The sequence below is a fragment of the Dipteris shenzhenensis genome, chromosome 25, assembly GCF_047967505.1.
Source record: "Dipteris shenzhenensis isolate YYH24624 ecotype China chromosome 25, Dip_SZ_1.0, whole genome shotgun sequence".
Taxonomy (NCBI): Eukaryota; Viridiplantae; Streptophyta; class Polypodiopsida; order Gleicheniales; family Dipteridaceae; genus Dipteris; species Dipteris shenzhenensis.
In genome coordinates this window covers 36,064,389-36,082,635 of record NC_141620.1, presented here as the reverse complement: position 1 = coordinate 36,082,635, position 18,247 = coordinate 36,064,389, and the positions used below count along the sequence as shown (strand labels likewise).

Genomic DNA, 18,247 nt, shown 5'->3' with positions numbered 1-18,247 from the left:
GAGGCAATGGAATACTCACTGCCTTCCCCCCCTCCATATTGAAACGCTGTAATACTTTTGTAACATACTCTTTTTGTGAAAGCCAAAGGAGTTTCCTACTCCGATCACGCGTGATGCGCATACCAAGAATATGACCTGCAAATCCCAAATCCTTCATATCAAAGGCCTCATGCAACTTGGCCTTTAAAGCATCTAGCTCATAAGTATTCTTGCTAGCCAATAGCATATCATCCACATATAGTGCCAAGATTATCAGGCTATTATCCTTAGCCCTTTTAGTGTAGAGGCAGTGATCAATTTCACTCCTTCTAAAACTCTGGGACCGAATGAAAGCATCAAACTTCTGTACCATTCTCTAGGTGCTTGCTTAAGACCATAGAGACTCTTTTTCAGCTTGCAAACTAAATGCTCTTTGCCCTTTTCTTCAAAGCCTTCCGGCTGAACCATGTAAATTTCGTCATGCAAATCCCCATGCAAGAAAGCTGTCTTGACATCCATTTGCATAAGCTCCATATCCTCTACTGCCACTAGTCCAAGCATGCATCTAAGTGTGGTCATCTTCACAACCGGAGAGAATATCTCATCAAAGTCCACACCCTTCTCTTGCTTGAACCCTTTAGCAACCAAACGGGCCTTGTACCTAGGCACATCATCACCTGTGACCTTCATTTTGTAGACCCATTTACATGGCAATGCTTTCTTTCCATGTGGCAAAGAAACCAAGTCCCAAGTCTTATTCTTCATAAGTGAACTCATCTCTGATTGCATAGCATACTCCCACTTGCATTGATCCTCACGCATCATAGCCTCTCTGTAGCAAGAAGGCTCCCCGCAATCAGTAAGCATCACATAGTCTACCCCTGGAACAAACCTATCAGGCGGTCTAGACACTCTAGATGATCTTCTCAAGGGCATTTCAGCTTGCTGTCCCACTTGCATATCAGCCACATTTGGCTCATCATTTCCACCAATAGATGATCCATCATCTACCCTTGATTGTATACCTGTGGGAGTACTTGGTTGTACCATTTCTTGCACATTTGGTGCATGGACCGCTTGCTGCCTATCAACATATGCAGGTGGATTCACATCCTGGAAAGTGATTCTCCTCATTTCCACATCCCTCATGGGTGCCTTATGCATCTTCTTCTCATTGAAGACCACATCATGGCTGCGTATGATCTTCTTTGCTTCTGGATCCCAGAGACGATGGCCCATCTCTCCACTTTCACCATAACCTAGAAAGATGCATTTCCTAGACTTAGGATCTAGCTTCTTTCGAAGCTCTTTTGGCACATGTGCATATGCCTCACACCCAAATATATGCAAATGAGAGTAAGAGGGCTTCTTGCCACTCCATGCCTCTTCAAGAATACCACCATCCAAACTCTTACTAGGTGATCTATTGATCACATGCACTGCAGTCTTCATTGCCTCAGCCCAAAAACCACCAGAAAGACTTGCATTGGAAAGCATGCATTGCAACCTTTCTTGAATGGTACGATTCATCTTTTCTGCAACTGGATTTTGCTCTGGAGTACGAGGGGATGTGAGCTCCCTCTTAATCCCATGTGTATCACAGAAATGCTGAAAGTCATGAGAGAGATACTCTCCACCATTGTCAGTCCGTAGGCATTTAAGCGTTCTACCTGACTGATTCTCAACCAAGGCCAGCCATTTCTGAAATACCTGGAACACATCACTCTTCCGAGCTGTAGCATAAGCCCACACTTTCCTAGTTGCATCATCAATGAATGTCACATAGTATTCAGCCCCGCCTAATGACCGTGTAGGCATGGGACCACATACGTCTGAATGCACCAAATCAAGCATTTCAAACTCTTTCTTTCCCCTTCTTTTATGGGCTGATTTAGTCTGCTTCCCATAGAGACAGTGCTCACAAAATTCAAAATCAGAGAAACTCAAATGCGGTACATAACCCAAACGGCATAAGAGTTTCATTCCATTCTGGCTCATGTGCCCCAACCTGCAATGCCATAGAGAAGTGCTTGGCTGCTCGGTTATTGCAACAACATGATCAAATACCCCTGATACATGTAAGGGATACAAAGTCCCACACTTGGCACCCCTAGCCAAAAGCATAGAGCCCTTCTGAATTTTCCAACTCTGAAAGCCAAAAGTGGTGTGAAAACCAGCATCATCTAGCTGACCCACTGAAATAAGACTCTTGGTCAGCTTAGGCACATGTCTCACATGTTTCAAAACAAATGCAGACCCATTTGCAAAAGAAAACTTTATGTCACCTACTCCCACTATGTCACATGCATAGTCATTTCCAAGATGCACACAACCTGTCTTTCCACTATCATAAGTGGAGAACCATTCCCTATGGGGAGTAACATGGAATGAAGCACCAGAATCCAAAATCCAATCCTGGGAATATGCATCATCTGAAGTGGTAAGCAACTCTGCAGATAAAGTAGACATGAAGAGAACATCATTGTCACTATCATGTGTGACTGCATTGATCTCCTCGATCTTCACTTTTCCTTTGTCCTCCCTTGGACTCTCTTCCTTTTGATTTGCACCCCAATTTGCATTCTTTTTCTTATCCTTTTGCTCTCTTTTCAGCTTGTAGCAATCCTTTTTCATATGGCCCTTCTTGCCACAATGGTAACACTCAATGTTCCGTGCCCTGGATTTACTACGAGACTTCCCTCTTTCTTGGGACTTCCCCCTGAACTGTGATCTGCCCCTTTGCACATTTAAGGCTGCATCCTGCTTGTTGCCATCCATAGACTTCCGTCTAATCTCCTCGGCCAACAAGCTACCCACAACATCATCAAATTTCAGTACTCCACCAGGTGCAGAGTTACTGACAGCTGTACGGAAGGTATCCCATGAGGATGGCAATGAACATAAGAGAAATATTGCCTTAGTCTCCGCATCAAAATTCATTTTCTGAGCCTGAAGCTGGCTGAAAATAATATTGAATTCATTCAAGTGAGAAGCAATGGAGACCCCTTCCTTCATCTGCAGCTCAAACAACCTCTTCATGAGGTAAACTTTATTAGAGGCAGTTTCCTTCTCATAAGTGGCACACAGTTTCTTCCACAAATCTTCCGTAGTCTGCTCATTTACTACTGTGAAATAAACTGACTCTGCAAGATGAAGTCTAATAGTAGACTTTGCTAATGCATCCAACTCATTCCAATCATCCTCAGACATATTTGCAGGCTTAGCTTCAATACCTGCCAAGGGTTTAATCTGCTTCTTTTGAATAAGCACATCCCTTATTTGCTCTTTCCACAAAGAAAAGTTTGTCCCATCAAGCTTTTTAATGCTGAAAAACTCCTTTTCAGGCATGGAAGAGGATGCCATGATGCAAATAAAGCAAAATCCCAAATGCTAGTGCCTGCAAGAGAGAATCACACCAAATACCAGGTGCACCCAAATGTGTATGCCACAATAGAGTGAAATATCACCAAAACTCAAAACTCAAAGCATCTGACTCATGTGCATATACTATGCATCCATATGAGCAAATCTGGCCCAAAAGAAAATGCCAATAAGTGCCAAATGACTCAAGCATAAACACTGTCCACTGGCATATGCATCAATAATGTCTCATCCAAGAGAGCATAGCACTATCAGTGCGTCACCTGCAATGTGTCAAAGCTGTCCCTCAGCATAAAATAGCATCCATGTGCAAAGCGTCCATAAAAATAGCATCCCACAAGGCAATTTGGGCCTATCATCGCATCCAACAAGGACCGCAATGCATCCAAATGGCCTATAAATCATCCACTGCAACCCAATGCATACCACGAATGAGCGCACACTGCTCAAACTGCAACCAGAGTGATCTGCATAAGGTATGCTCAAGAAATCATAGTCCCACGGTAATGAGCGCTACTGAAAATAGAACCTGAGATGCTTCAAAACATGGGCGCCATTGCATAATCGGACTCAGCAAGAAAATCTGCAAATATCTCTCTTCTGCCAGAACTCCAAAATCCCAACCGATGAATGAGAAATGGGAGTCAACACTTATCCAATGCCATGTGGCATAAATCTAAGGTTTCAAAACCTTAGAATGAAAAATGCATAACAGAGAGACGAAATCGAATACACAGAGATTTATAACTCTGACAATCCTCCACAACGGAGCGTGTACCCAACCCTTAAACTAACTAACGCTACTATAGGAACATCAACAACCACACTGATTAGACAAACTTCATGAGAGGGTGAGCCACCACCACGTGTTTGAAAAGGTCATCCTGTTAGATTTGGTTGGCAAAGCGATCATGGTTATGGCGACGTATTACCATTTTCGCTTAGATTTGGTTGACAAAGCTATGGCTATGGCTATGGCGACAATTGCTCACGGTTTCCTCGTTTCCTGCCCATGCCCTCCTTCCATCCCCTTTGATTCTTCGCGTTTCGTAACCTTTGCATCATACCCGATATTATCATCGCTTTCTTGATTTTTTTTCAAACCTGCGGGCCTCGCTGCAATGGATTCTCTCAACGATTCCTTCAGAACCGTCTTGACTAGTAGCTGGTTCGTTATCGCTGCTGGAATCTGGGTTCAATGTAGCACCGGTGCTACCTATGATTTCGGCATCTACTCGCAAAGCATTAAAGACAGCCTTGGATACGACCAGCAGGACTTAGATTCTATCAGTTTCTCGAAGGACATCGGAGCTAATATTGGGATTCCAGCAGGCTTATTGTATGAAAGATTGCCGCCATGGACAATTCTCGCTGCTGCAGCGGCACTGGGTTTCACCGGAAATTTCATGACATGGCTTTCAATCACAGGAAAAGTGGAAGTTCCGTCTCTGTGGCTGATGTGTTTGTACGCATTTCTAGCTGCGAATTCTCAGACTTTCTCCAATACTGCAGTTATAGTTACGTGCGTGAAAATTTTCCCGAGAAGCAGAGGAACGGTTATTGGATTGATGAAGGTATAGCTTGTTCCGCTCTCTTTGAAGTGAAGAGATGGTAATTGCGAATATGAAATCTGCGTTTACATGCGCTCGTTCACTTGAATCCTAATAAAGAGATGCGTAAACTTTCCTGTGAGGGACTCCATGCATCCTGAGTTGATTCCTCGGTCACGTAATTTTTTGTGTCTTGTTGGAGATGTTCATGTTTGTCTAGAATTACTGGTACGACTGGCTACATTGTTTTCCAACAAAGCTTTCAGAAATATGATAGCAGTTTTATACACCAAACGATGGGCGGATAATAGCCTGTCAGTATACCGTGCCTTAGCTTGTAGCTTTATTATTTTGCGTATTCTTACACAAGCGTTTTGAGGGACTTGTGTAAAGGAAAAGATTCCAAATAAAGGGCTGGATTAAATAATACTTCGTGACTGTCGAAAGGGGACCCTAGATATTCAAGGTTCATTTTTACAATATTTCAAATTCAGGGGCATATTAACTAGGTGCTAAATGTGTGGTTGCTTGCACGTTTGAATAATATGATTGGGAATCTGACCATACAAGTTATGAAGTTTAAACAAGTCTATATACTTCAGCAGCACAAACATAATCTTTTTCTAATGGTTAGCTTATAGAGTATCAAGCTGACATATTGTTGTATTATAATGTCAAGCTGGGTCTCCGAAAATTGAAAATGTTAAGTCAACATAGTAATGCCAAGTTGAAGCAAGGAATGGTGCAATGTGATTTCCAACGAGAATCACATTCGCATGGCCTATGCATGCATGTGTGTGTGTGTGAGAGAGAGAGAGAGAGAGAGAGAGAGAGAGAGAGAGAGAGAGAGATTAACGTCCTTGGGAGGCCTCGCAGGCATATGGGACAAAAGTACATCAAGAAAAGAACTTATACAAGCCTCAATGGGCTGAAGCAAATGTTACCCTAGGGCCCTTGCTGAGTGCTATCTGAGCTAGAGAGAGAGAGAGAGAGAGAGAGAGAGAGAGAGAGAGTCTGCACATATACAGAGCTTTGATAAAAATCTATGCTTGAAAACATAAAAAGGAAATTGACTTAGATGAAAACCCAAATTAGTAAAGCAGGTATTTTACTGCTCTCTTCAACCATCTCTCATGTTCTTTCAAGTAGAGGGTATAGTCAAGCAAGCATGTAGATTCTAAAGGCTATGGACAACTTTGAGTTTTATCCTGCTTGTAAACCTTTTCAAAAAGATCTACTGAAGAGAGAAGGTAGAGTTTTTTCCCACTTTTAGAATGTGCTTAAGGACAAGTTTTACTTACATGTAACAGTACAGTTTTGGAAAATTTAGTCGCTCCAGTGCAAGCCCTACCTTGACACATGGAGGGTGGAGCTGCCCTAAAGGAACAGATAGTAAATACTCCATGCTGACTTGAAAAGGATTCTGCAGAGGGCACTGTCACAGGTTAATCAGTGTTCATCCCTTGATTGACTTTAGTGCACAGCACCACTTAGCAATACATTAGCATAAATATAAAGAATGGTTTCTTCTTTGGTTGTGGTCACAACATAGAGGCTTCCCCATAATATTTGTTTGAAGTTTTGGAGGTGAACCCCCCAAGCTTGGTATATGCCTTAATATTACTCATATTAAGGCCTGTGAAAGTAACAGAACCATCATGTACATGTTTGGCCATGCATATTTTCTTGTTTCTTACTACACATCACGCATGAGTGTTAAAAATATGCATCGGTGCACCTCTAGCATATGTATGATGGCCATGATACTTTGGACAAGACTTAATCTTACTCATGTTAAGGACCTAAAAAGTTTCATATGCATTAGATATCATTTGCATGGTTAGGCATGCATCGGATATGTTACATAATTATTTACTTTCAAAGCATATCCAAAGAAATCACAGTCATTGTATAACTTGATATTTTCCTGCTAGAACAATTAGAGGTCGAAGTCTTGTTGACATTACTCTTCACCAAGCTTCGTGGAACATCTTGGTCCTAGAACCAACGATGGTCACATGCTTGATGCAAGGTCAACTGATTTAAATTCTTGATCTCCTCCCATCCATCATAACTGAGGAAGCTATATAGGAGATTACTTGTCAATCATGTTTGTTCCAGCAAGGAGCAGATAATAAACTGAAGATGAGTAGATCATAAGACCATGACAGTAAATTCTGTAATTTGAGACAAAGATTGCTTGCCAAAAGTTGATTCTCATTTGTGCCCCCAAAGAGATGTGCCACTTATTTGCACATTGATGCCATCCGGAATTCATGTGACTTTCGACTAAATGTTGACATTAAATTTAAAGCTTCACAACAAGAAATCATGAGTTCCTGCTAAATTTTGAGTAGACTGCAAAACTCCAAGAGACAAGTATGGTGCAGGAAGCTGGGCGTTGAAGCCATATTTTATGGCTATATCACGCCTGGTGTAAATTTGTTGATCAAAATCTTGAATTTAGTTACAATCTTATCTAAACTTTAGCAGATCTTACTCAAGATCTAGCAGAATCCGGGAAAACAAAAAAAAACAGTGTGTCCTGAAACACTCCCGACTGACACTCTCGTTGCACTGCACACTGAGGGGAAACCCAGAACTCTCTAACGTATTTGGCAATGCTAATTGGCAACCAACTTTCAACTTTATCTAGCATGGTTGATTGTCTTTATGAAGTGGATTCAATGTTGTCATCCCTTTATTAGTTGTCTTACGATACCTTTACTACATTGTGAGAGCAGCCCTTCTCCTAACGTTGATAAGTCTCCTTTCAAAACTGTTCAAATGCAACTTGAGGGTTCACATATTATAGCTGTGTTGGGAGACAAGTTGCAGCTTATGATATGCCATCAGTTCTCAAATTTGATGTCAAGGAATCTCTTGGCATGTCCATTGAATTCATGGATTCATGTCCCTTTCCAACTTAGCTTCCATTCTTATGGTTATCATATGCATATTCCAACAAATCATCCATTGCCTTCTCATTCCCATTAGTAATCATCCTCTTCTCACATAGGCATTTTTGCTCCAATCCGTGCTGTGTTTGCCTTGGAACTTCCAATTTTCCAACTGTTTTAAGGAAGGCCATAAGCAAATCACGTGCCTGTAACTGAGAATGGTCTGAGGTGCCTGTCTGAGGTGCCTCGTAGAGGTGGAAAAGTGTCAGCAACCCTCATAGGCATCGAACGGGGGACGACAGGAGCAAGATGTGCTGATCGTTTTTGTGCATGCTGAAGAAGAGGGTCAAGGTCTAGGGGCTGGTCTCAAAGGTCCTGGGCAAGAAGGGGGGGCTCTGGTAGTGCGTGTAGAAGAAGTAGGACGAGAAGCCGGAGTAAACCGTTTGGGCCTTTTGAGAAGCCGGAGTAAACCGTTTGGGCCTTTTCTTCTTCCTTGGGCAATCTCTAGTGAAGTGCCCAAGGGTCCTGCAAATCCTACATTGATCCTGTCTCCCAGTAACCTCGACTCTTTGTCAAAAAAAGGAACCATCTGGTCGCTGAAGCATAATGTGATCTTTTGTAATATCAGGGTCAAAGATGATGACCCTGACTCGTGGCACCCCATCCGATCTGACAGCCTCTGCCGCTAAAGAGGGCATGCCAGGGAGGGGGGGGATCTCTGTGACCAACCCAAAAGTGGCTCCTATGGACGATGTGGAAACCGTGGATGCGAGCAAAGAGTGAGGTAGCGTACTCATGCTCTGAATTTGTCTTGAGCTGTTGAAGCTCGTCTTTTGAAAAGGTAACCGTTCTTGTGGCCGGTGGAAGCGGTTGAGGATTGGCTGAATGGGAACCCATTCGTCAATCAAGGTGGAAAGGCTGACGCAAACCCGAAGATGCTCAGTCCGTCCGAAAACCTGCTGTCAGGAAGAGAGATTCTCTCTCTTTTTCTAGAGGGGGCTGAAGAGGGTGGATGGGGGGGGGGCAGGGTAGGGAAGGAGGGGAGGGGGAGTGAAGGAGGGAGGAGTTGAGGCAGGGGGGGAGCGGGAGAAGGAGGAGCAGAGGGTAAGGAGGGAGGGGCAGCGGGGGGGTAGGGAGAGGCGGGGAAGGGGAATCGGGGGTAGGAAGGGAGGGGCGTGTAGGGGGAGTGGAGAGTAGGGAGGGAGGGGCAGCAAGGGGTAGGCAGGGAGTGGAGAGTAGGAAGGGAGGGGCAGCGGGGGGTTGGCAGGGAGGGGCAGGTAGGGGGAGCGGAGAGTAGGGAGGGAGGGGCAGGTGGGGGGAGTAGAGAGTAGGGAGGGAGGGGAAGCGGGGGATAGGGAGGGACGGGAAGCGGGGGACAGCGAGGGAGGGGAGCGGGAGAGTAGGGAGGGAGGGGCAGGCAGGGGAGCAGAGAGTAGGGAGGGAGGGGAGCAGCAGGAGAGGGAGGGAGGGGACCAGGAGAGGGCAGCGAGAGGGAGCAGCAGCCCGGAAGGAGGAGCTGGCAGGGAGAGGAGGAGGGAGGGGAAGGGAAGGGAGAGGAGGGAGGGGAGAGGGGTGCAGGACGGAGGGGCAGCAGGGAGCAGCTCGGACGGGGAGCTCAGCAGCCTGACTTCATTGGAAGAATAAGCTGGACTAGCCCTTGTTATCTAAATGATATGCATTGAGGTGTCTTCAAAATCACTTTGCATCTTAGGCCAATAGAAATTCTACTTGACAAAAGCCAACATATCTTTGGATAGTATCTAGTACAAGGGGTGTCATAACATTTGAAGAAGACTTCTCTCTTGCATCTTGGGCATCTGTTATGTAGACTTCACCCTTTGGGATAAATATGAACCACTTGGTTCATTTGGGCATGCCCCAACCTAGACATGTTGCCAAATATAGCTGAAATAATGATCATGCTCATACAGCTCTTAAGGGATAGAAAGAGATAAGTTTGGATCTTAGTGAAACTCACAAAGTTCACAAAACTGATCACTTAACAGATCAGCCCCAACATTACTTGATCCTTTTCTATATCAGATTTTAAAATTGAAATCCTATATAGGCTCAGACTATCTAGTCTTGTGGCCATGTAAGTCTGAAGCATTATAGAAGTACTTCAGTGATGTGTTATCCATTCCTCAACGTAATCCCAATCTATATCTCATTTGCCCCACACATGCCACAAACTCAGAACCATATACATAATATCTCCACTTCTTCAATGAACTAGAATGAGAGCTCGTTTTCATGCATGTGATAATTGACCTATGTTGGTATCATCTTTTGACTAAAAAGGCCATACGTGAGGTGACAAGTTACAAAAATTGAGAATTCACAAAAAATAGCAATTCAAAATTGAAAAAGATTGGAGTTTTTAAAATTCCAAAGCCCTTCTTTGCTCTTTCTTCTACATTGCTTTTGAGGCACCCAAATCTGCAAAACATCCTCTATGAGGCCCTCCTCTAGACATACAAGGCATCTGAATCTTGATATTGACTGACCGGCGTCTCAAATGAAACTCAAAAATCACTATAACCACCGGAAAGTGGTTTGAGGTGAAAACCTCAATGCAATGCATACCTAGCCACCTCAGTCTAATGCCCAGTCATCAACATAAAATCTATCTTTGCATCCATGGATTGGCATCTGCAGTCCCCTATTTGACCAAAAGAGCAAGAGAGAATCAGGCAAAGTGTGAAAAGCATCATCCATCTATGCCCTTGAACTAGAAAAGAAAGCCATCCCAAGCTTCTTTCTCCAATGAGTGAATGCCACATTCTCTTCTTCCCTTTTTATTTGAGGGCAACTCCACTATGTTGAAGTTAGGGGACGAGCATTTTCCGAGCGAAATCTTCCGAGCGTCCGAGTGAAGGAAAAAAAAAGCTTCCAACTATGCAAAAATATGACAAAAATGGATCAGAAGAAAACATAGTTTCACTTAGAAATATGAAAAGTATTATAGGAATGCCTATTTTATACATGAATATTTATGTGAATCTTTGGGAATGGTGATGGGATGGCTTTTGAAGAAACCCACATGTAGAGTAGACTTCTCTATGAAAATTCCCTTATGATCCTTCTTACAACTTTTTACTTAATAGGGGGTGACATTGAAAAACCTCTCTCAACCTATCTTCATGAAAGGGTTTCTCCAAAGAAAACTCATTGAAGCAAGCCATCAAGGTAGTTGCGCCGACGAAACCCCTTTGAACAAGGTCTTTCAAGGTAGTTTCGCCAGCGAAACTACCTTGGACAGCACTTTTAAAAGTGACATAACTTTCACATCCAATGTCCAAATATAGTCATTCAGCCACTCAAATTGATCGGAAAATCCCATTTGAGCACATCTATGGGGTTATATTTTGGAAAACCTTGCATATATAGTATTAAATATTACATGTATTTTATGAGAGTGATATATAAGCCCAAGTTAATACTTATTTACAGTAATTTAAACTTCTGTAGAAACATGTCCATAAATATCTTGTTATAATACTATAAAAACACTTGAAAGATATTTCCATATGATATAAATGTGTTTAATAAGTAATTATTTATGTATAATATTATTATATTGAGAGTGATTATGAGGGACGTTTCTTAAATGAATTATTTTTCAATACTTTTTTAAGGTAATAACAAGGATACAAAGGGATGTCTATGAATAAGAAGATTTATGTTATGTAAAAATGAATGAGTGACTAGTCTATATATTTTTATGATAAAGGGATCTAGTTCTAATGAATAGTGTAAAAACCATGTTTCCTAAAGAAATACTATTTTTAAAATCTCTTGAAAAACACGCTCGTATAAACCTACTCATAGGTTTTTGCTCGTAAAATTGACGCATCCGTTGAAGTTACATGAGTCTACAATGGGGGACAAGAGAGAAGCTCCCTTCCAAAAAGGACACGATCCCCTCTATTATTGGGAGCTGATAAGACCAACCTTACGCCATCCAATTAATAGTATGATCCATTGTGCTATAGAGTGTGATGATACTGTGCCCAACCACAAGGGGAAGAAAGGAACCTGAGATTGAAATACAGGCTCCTTCCCAAAGCAAGAGACCAAAAGGTATGACCGGGAAGGAGTCTACTTGATTTTGCACAATTTCTATCATCCCGCTTGTGTTTCTAAATTAAAAGAATATCAATGGATCCCCTAGTGACACATGGATGAAGCTGATTACAAATCATCTACCTAGACAACAATGAGGGATACCACCAAGGCCTTAAATAAATATTCCAACAAACGATTCTCATCGACAGCAGGAAGTCGGTAGGAAAACCTTACCCGACCTAGTGGCAGCAACAACTCCCTCTCCTGAGTAGAAGATCTCCTAGAGTAGTGGAGAGGAGGGAGATCCACAAGAGAAAGAACCCCCACACGTGAGGAGGATTACACCGTATTGATAGAAAAACCAAGAATCGCATCATCAAAGGTAGAGGGCGCAATTTCTACTTCTCCAAAATAAGGCCATAGGAGGGAAACAGTTCTTCTAGTGCTGGAGTCCGTAAAATCCGTGTCTATGAGGCTGGAGCCACATCCTTCCCATGATCAATGAATGGGGTCTGGAGAGCAGATGTAGAAGAGGGCTTTTCACGTGAGGCGAGGGTCTTGAGAAGGGGTTGAAGGAACATTATCCCTAGCCTTGGCCAAAGCTAGGTCAAGGAAAATGCCCACGTGCTAAACTAGATCAGGGGTATCACTAGCAATGACCAGAATTGAAATATCACTAGCTCCAACGGGAGCAGGGTCCAAGGAAAGAGAGGAGGCCTCTTGATTTGCAGCAGCTGGTAGAGGACTGCTACCAACTCTAACTGCAACCAATGTTGTAGGAAACGGAGGGAGTGCTAGATGTGTAGGGGGTGCCGGAGGTGCACTGTGACAAGAATGAGGAGGTCCGCCATAGAAGACTTCTTGTGCCTTTTACTCTCTCTTGGGAAATCCCTAGCAAAATACTCAAGGGTCTTGCATATCCAACACTGATCTTGCATGCTTACAATATCAACTCTCTCTGCCATAAAGAGCCATCGGGATGCTAGAAATGTATTAGACACAATGACCCAAAATTTGGGATCCCTATGTGATGTGATTGCCTCTACTACGGAAGAGAGTAAACCAAGGCGGGGGGTCTCTGCGACCAGCCCAAAAAAAGGACCAATCATGGCAAGACGTCCATGGTAGACCTAAAAAAGAGCGAAGAATCTGATGAAGAGTGATATGACCCGACTATCCTCCTCTATTGGGTCAAAAACCAATGCGAAAGGTGTAAGCCTTGAGCAGTGTATTCGCAGCTCTAGGAGAAGTAAAGCCACCTAAAATAAAGCTCTTCCCAAGAATCATTCATCAGAAAAGCGGGGGGTGAGTTCTAAAGGTAAGGAAGCACGCATCAAGTCCCTGGCGTGTGTATTGGAAGGGTGGGACCCATGGATGCATGCAAAGAGGGTGGTAGAGCTCTCGAACTCCACATCTTGCAACAACTGATCCTGCACTTTTTCAAACTGTGGAGTTCGAGAACAGCCTTGTTTGAAAAAGTGCAGGTTCTCATGACCGGTGGTAGTGGTCAAGGATTGGTTGAATGGAATCCATGCGTCAATCAAGGTGTCGAAGGCCAACTAAACACAATGACGTTCCGTCCATCACTAGGAGTAAGAGGAAGGGGAGAGGTGAAGAGGGAGAGGGAGGAGGGAGACGCTGAAGGGTGGGTAGGAGAGGCTGCTGGGATTGAGAGGAGGAAGAGTAGGAGAGGGGCTGAGAGGAGGGGGAAAGGGCTGAGAGGAGGGGAGGGGAGGCTGAGAGGAGGAGCGGAGGGGAGGGCTGAGGGTGAAGTTAGAAGCGGGTTAAAGGATGGGTTAGAAGGTGGGCTAGGAGTGGGTGGCCAGCTGGCAGGCAAGTGGGGGGGAGGAAGAAAAATGCAAAAGCAGGCATAGGGGCTGGCAGCAGGGAGAGAGAGAGGCATTTGGCAGCAAGGTCGGCGAGTGGCAGCAGGAGGGCAGCAGGAGGGAGAAGGTAAGGGAGGACAGCAGGGAGGGAGTGGAGATAGCAGGGAGGCAGGGGCTTCCCTTTGATGTCAATAAAAGGTAAAAATAAAAGCTAAATTATGGGTTTAGACTGAAGTGTAAAAAGTAAAATTATAAAGTAAACAATACGTGACACCTGCAATGAATCATTAGCATGCTCTTGCATGGGAAGCTGCCTATACATGCATATGCATGCAAAGGAAGGAGCCATCATATTTTTTTAAATGGGCTTCAATTCTGGAGCCTTCACCTACTAGGACAGGTTGAAAAGTCAGCTAGGTGCTGAAGTACCCCTTGGGAGCAGCGGGATGTACTTTCATGGCAACCAAAACACTCCTCAGGACAAAATTGCAACAACCAACGAATGCTGATCATTTTGGTAGGGCAACATGTATGTTAATGGATCCTATTCTTGCTCTAAGTCTTTGGCAAGCTAGGCTTTTGTTCAACTGTTGTGCCTAGTACAAAATGTTGGCATGTGTAAGATGCCTATTAATCCTTGTTGCTCACCATACCTGATTTTCTTTGGAATCCCTCTGGTTTGAGCGAATGAGATCTTGCCCTTTGTGAGCTAGGCTTTGTCTTGGGACATGCAGGTCGATATTGGACCATCAGTTCATTCTCTTGAACCATCCTAATTATGGGATCTTCCTCAGTCTTGTGACTGTCTTATAACTCTGTATTCTCTTCATCCATGTCTGAGGGTTCTCACTCAGATCCATGTCTTAATCATTCCGTAAGCATGCTATGTATTTAAATGCCTAATTCATGCCATGGCATATTTGTAATGATTAAGTTCCCATTAGAATCCGTAGTACCAATTCCTTCAGGGGTGGCCTAATCTTTATACTATGAATTCACAAATTACTCTCAAAGCAGTACTCTTTTCCAAGCTGTTTAATCTGACCAAGGACAGAATGTCTCTCTAGAACATTCCTTCTCTAAAGGTCTCATCTTAGTTTTATTCTATTTGTGAACACTTTTAATATGCATATTTTTACAATTCCCTTCATGTAACTCCAAATCCATTGTGGCAGAAATATGAGACCATTAACACTGATCCAAACGAGGATCTCTTGATCAGTTAACTTGGATTTGGAAAGCTGAGCTAAGTCCATCTATCGCGTGTTAGTGGCAAGGCAGCCAGTCAACAGAGTGGAATATTATTTTTGGGGCAAATTTTATCTCAATATTCTGACTCTTACACTTAAGTTGAATTCTCAGGTGACTCTGATATCCAACGTGGCTTCATCCAGGATACCGTATCGTGGTGCTATTATGTCTGCCTCACGAGAGATCATATTTTCTTTACAGCTACAATTATCGACTCAATTTCCTCTCTTTCATGTGAATTCCTTGTAAGAGATGGATTTTTCACGTTTATGCATCTAAAAAGCCCTCTTCTTTTCTGTTCAAGTACAGAAGGTGGAAACTTTTCTGTGGAATGTCTTTCTGAGAACGTACATGTCACCCTTTAGTTTCTAAGAAATCCATGTTCATGATCTATAAATCCAGCAAGGCATAAGAGAGTCTGCAATCATTATACCTTTTTTTTCACACTATACGTTCAATATGAATTATTTAAGTGCAGTTCAAACTTCATATTGAGATATTGAGATATGCTAGCTGGATTCTCATGATTGTTTTTATGTGTAGGGCTGTCTTGGACTGAGTGGAGCTGTGCTGGTTCAGCTATATTATGCTGCATACGGAAGTAATCAGGAAGCTTTTCCTTTCCTAACAGCTTGGCTTATGCCTGTCATATGCCTTACTTTCATGTTTGTTATTCGGCCCATGCCTGCAGTCAAAACTGGTAATCAAAAGAAGTGGCTAAACATGTTCTCATTGATTGTTATAGCTCTTGCAGCGTATCTGCTAGTTGTGATCATAGTTCAAAGTTGCATATCTGTAGGAAGGTTATGGAAGATCACAATTTTTGTGGGAATCATGGTTGTTCTCATCGTCCCTATATGGGTTGTGGTAAAAGCTGAGCTCGATTTTAGATTGCACACTAGTGAAACTAATCCCTTATCACATAAAACCATTGAGGAGGAAGGGTTGCTTCCACAATTAGGAAAGAATACAGAAGATCTTTACACATCACAGAAAAGAGACACACACGAACAGAGAACGTCATCTGGTCTATCTGGAGTTGGGACTGCCACTCATCCTATAAGGGGAGAAGAATTTTCCTTGTTGCAAGCAATGTGCTCTTTAGATTTCTGGCTTCTTTTCTTTGCCTCAGCTTGTGGCATGGGTTCAGGGATCACAACAATCAATAACATGAGTCAACTAGGTTCTTCTCTATATTATACCGAGACTGAAATTAATACTTTTGTATCATTATGGAGCATTTGGAATTTTTTAGGTAGATTTGGTGGAGGATACATATCAGAGATGTTTTTTCAATCTACAGGCATCGCAAGGCCACTTTTCATGGTAATCACGCTTGCTGTCATGGCTATCGGGCATATTATCATAGCTGTCGCTTTTCCAGGTTGTTTATACATTGGGCCAATACTAGTTGGGATATCTTATGGTGCCCAGTGGTCATTAATGCCCTCAACTGCATCAGAACTTTTTGGTCTGACAAGTTTTGGTGCAGTTTTCAACACCATTTCTGTGGCTAGCCCTTTGAGCTCCTACATATTATCTGTGAAGGTTATGGGATACTTGTACGATTTGGAAGCAGAGAAAAATACCTTCATCTGGCCCCTTTCTTCGCAGCCATCCCTTCGTTCTGAATCCTCATGCAATGGTGCACATTGTTTTCGATTGAGTTTCATCATCATGGCTGCAGTTTGTATGGCTGGATCCTTTATTTCTGCTATTTTGTTTCTTAGAACCAGGGTTTTTTATAAGGACAAGAAATTGCAGTTCGAAATAGCCGGACATGGTTGAACCCTATATATAAAGTTTGTTCTGGTCAGAGAGAGGCTGCACAATGTGGAGGATTGGTTAGGACAAAATTGGTCTGAGGCCTACTTATATAAAACCAGTGATCTTTTTTTGGAGTTGTGATGATCACCATGTATTCACTTCTAGGATTTTTCTTGGGTGGGACTTGGGCAAGAAGGTGGAAGCCATTTCACAGCCATTGAAGGCCTGTCCATGCAGCATGTACACAAGATTGCTGTTGTTTTGCCAGCCTACTATCAATGCATATTTGATTGTCCCTTAGCCTTCTGAACATGTATGTCTTTCTAGATTTGTGTCTAATAAGCTCCTAGAAGAGTAACACCTAGGTTCAAGAATGGAGTCTGAATTACAAATTTTCGTAAAGTTTGATCTTTTAATATGGGTATCTCTATTTATCCATCTATAGTCATGTATGTAATGTAATGGAACTCAATAGTTACAAACTTTTGTTTCTGTTGGTTTGTGTCCTTGATTCCCTAATGTCCCAACAAAATTGACAAAACCATTGTAATTATACAAGATCTTATTTTATTCATTGCTGAAAATTTTCAATCCACCGTGGAGGTGACAATGTACAACTCACAACAAATAGAAGGAAGCCGTCCTCCATATATTTATCTTATGCTTGAGATGATCTTTCCATAGGCACCTTGTTGTATAGATCAAAACACATGCTTTTGGAAGAAAAACTTCCTTCAATGTTAAATATATCTACTTTGATTTCCTTTTCAATACAAAAAGCGTTTGTACTCAAGTAGGTGTACTAGGGGCTCTATGGGAATGTCCCATACATTGTTGCAAATTTTGCAATAAATCCCATTGCCTACCAAAATCTTGAAGGTCATGATTATGTTGTTATCTTATCAAAGCTTAAGTGTTGTTCTAATGCAGAGTTGAAAGAGACTCCTGTTTCTTCCATTTCTTGATGCAAACAAGAGGATGAGAGACGTATTTCATGCCTTACATTATACGCCCGATCTTTGTATTTTAATGAAGGTGTTTTGTGTGGAGTTCCTTGATTTGCTGATTTGTTTGTTTGCTAAAATACCCTTGTATTGAAGCATCACGTCTCACTTCAATGAAACTTCATGTTCCTTATTGGCTTTGATGGATAGTTAAGTGCTGCCTACTGCTTTAGCTATTTCATATAGGGTGTAGATGTCATTCTCTTAGCTTGAATGATATTGGATGTACTATATATCTCCATAGACTTCTTTTTTTGGGCAATTTAAAAGGGCTATTACCCATGTTTTCCTAGTAGCCTCAACGGAGTGCGGACCTAAGATGATAATAATTTTTGTCTTCAAAACATCCTCCTCTCTTTTGTTTTATGAAAGACAATGACATCAGGTGTGCTACTCCTTTGAAAGGATCAAATGAATAAATGAACCATGGAATACTGACATAGAATGGGTTCCCTTTAGTTTTTACCTTTGGTGGCTTATATAGCTTTTCTTTCTGCTCTTTAACCATTATAAGAGTGTTG

General features: G+C 42.4%; 1 protein-coding gene across 2 annotated transcripts; it reads left to right on the top strand.

The window, feature by feature from the left end:
* The first annotated feature begins 4,222 nt into the window (after positions 1 to 4,222).
* On the top strand, positions 4,223 to 17,426 carry LOC147885818 (protein NUCLEAR FUSION DEFECTIVE 4-like). Of its 2 annotated transcripts, XM_087396827.1 has the most exons (3): positions 4,223 to 4,934; positions 15,499 to 15,655; positions 16,773 to 17,426. In XM_087396827.1, the coding sequence occupies exons 1-3, from the start codon at positions 4,482 to 4,484 to the stop codon at positions 16,802 to 16,804; spliced, it is 642 nt and encodes a 213-aa protein (XP_087252953.1). In that variant the 5' UTR covers positions 4,223 to 4,481; the 3' UTR covers positions 16,805 to 17,426. The 2 variants fall into 2 exon arrangements, with proteins under 2 accessions (XP_087252953.1, XP_087252952.1); XM_087396826.1 differs by having other exon boundaries at positions 15,499 to 17,426.
* The last annotated feature ends 821 nt before the right edge of the window (positions 17,427 to 18,247 follow it).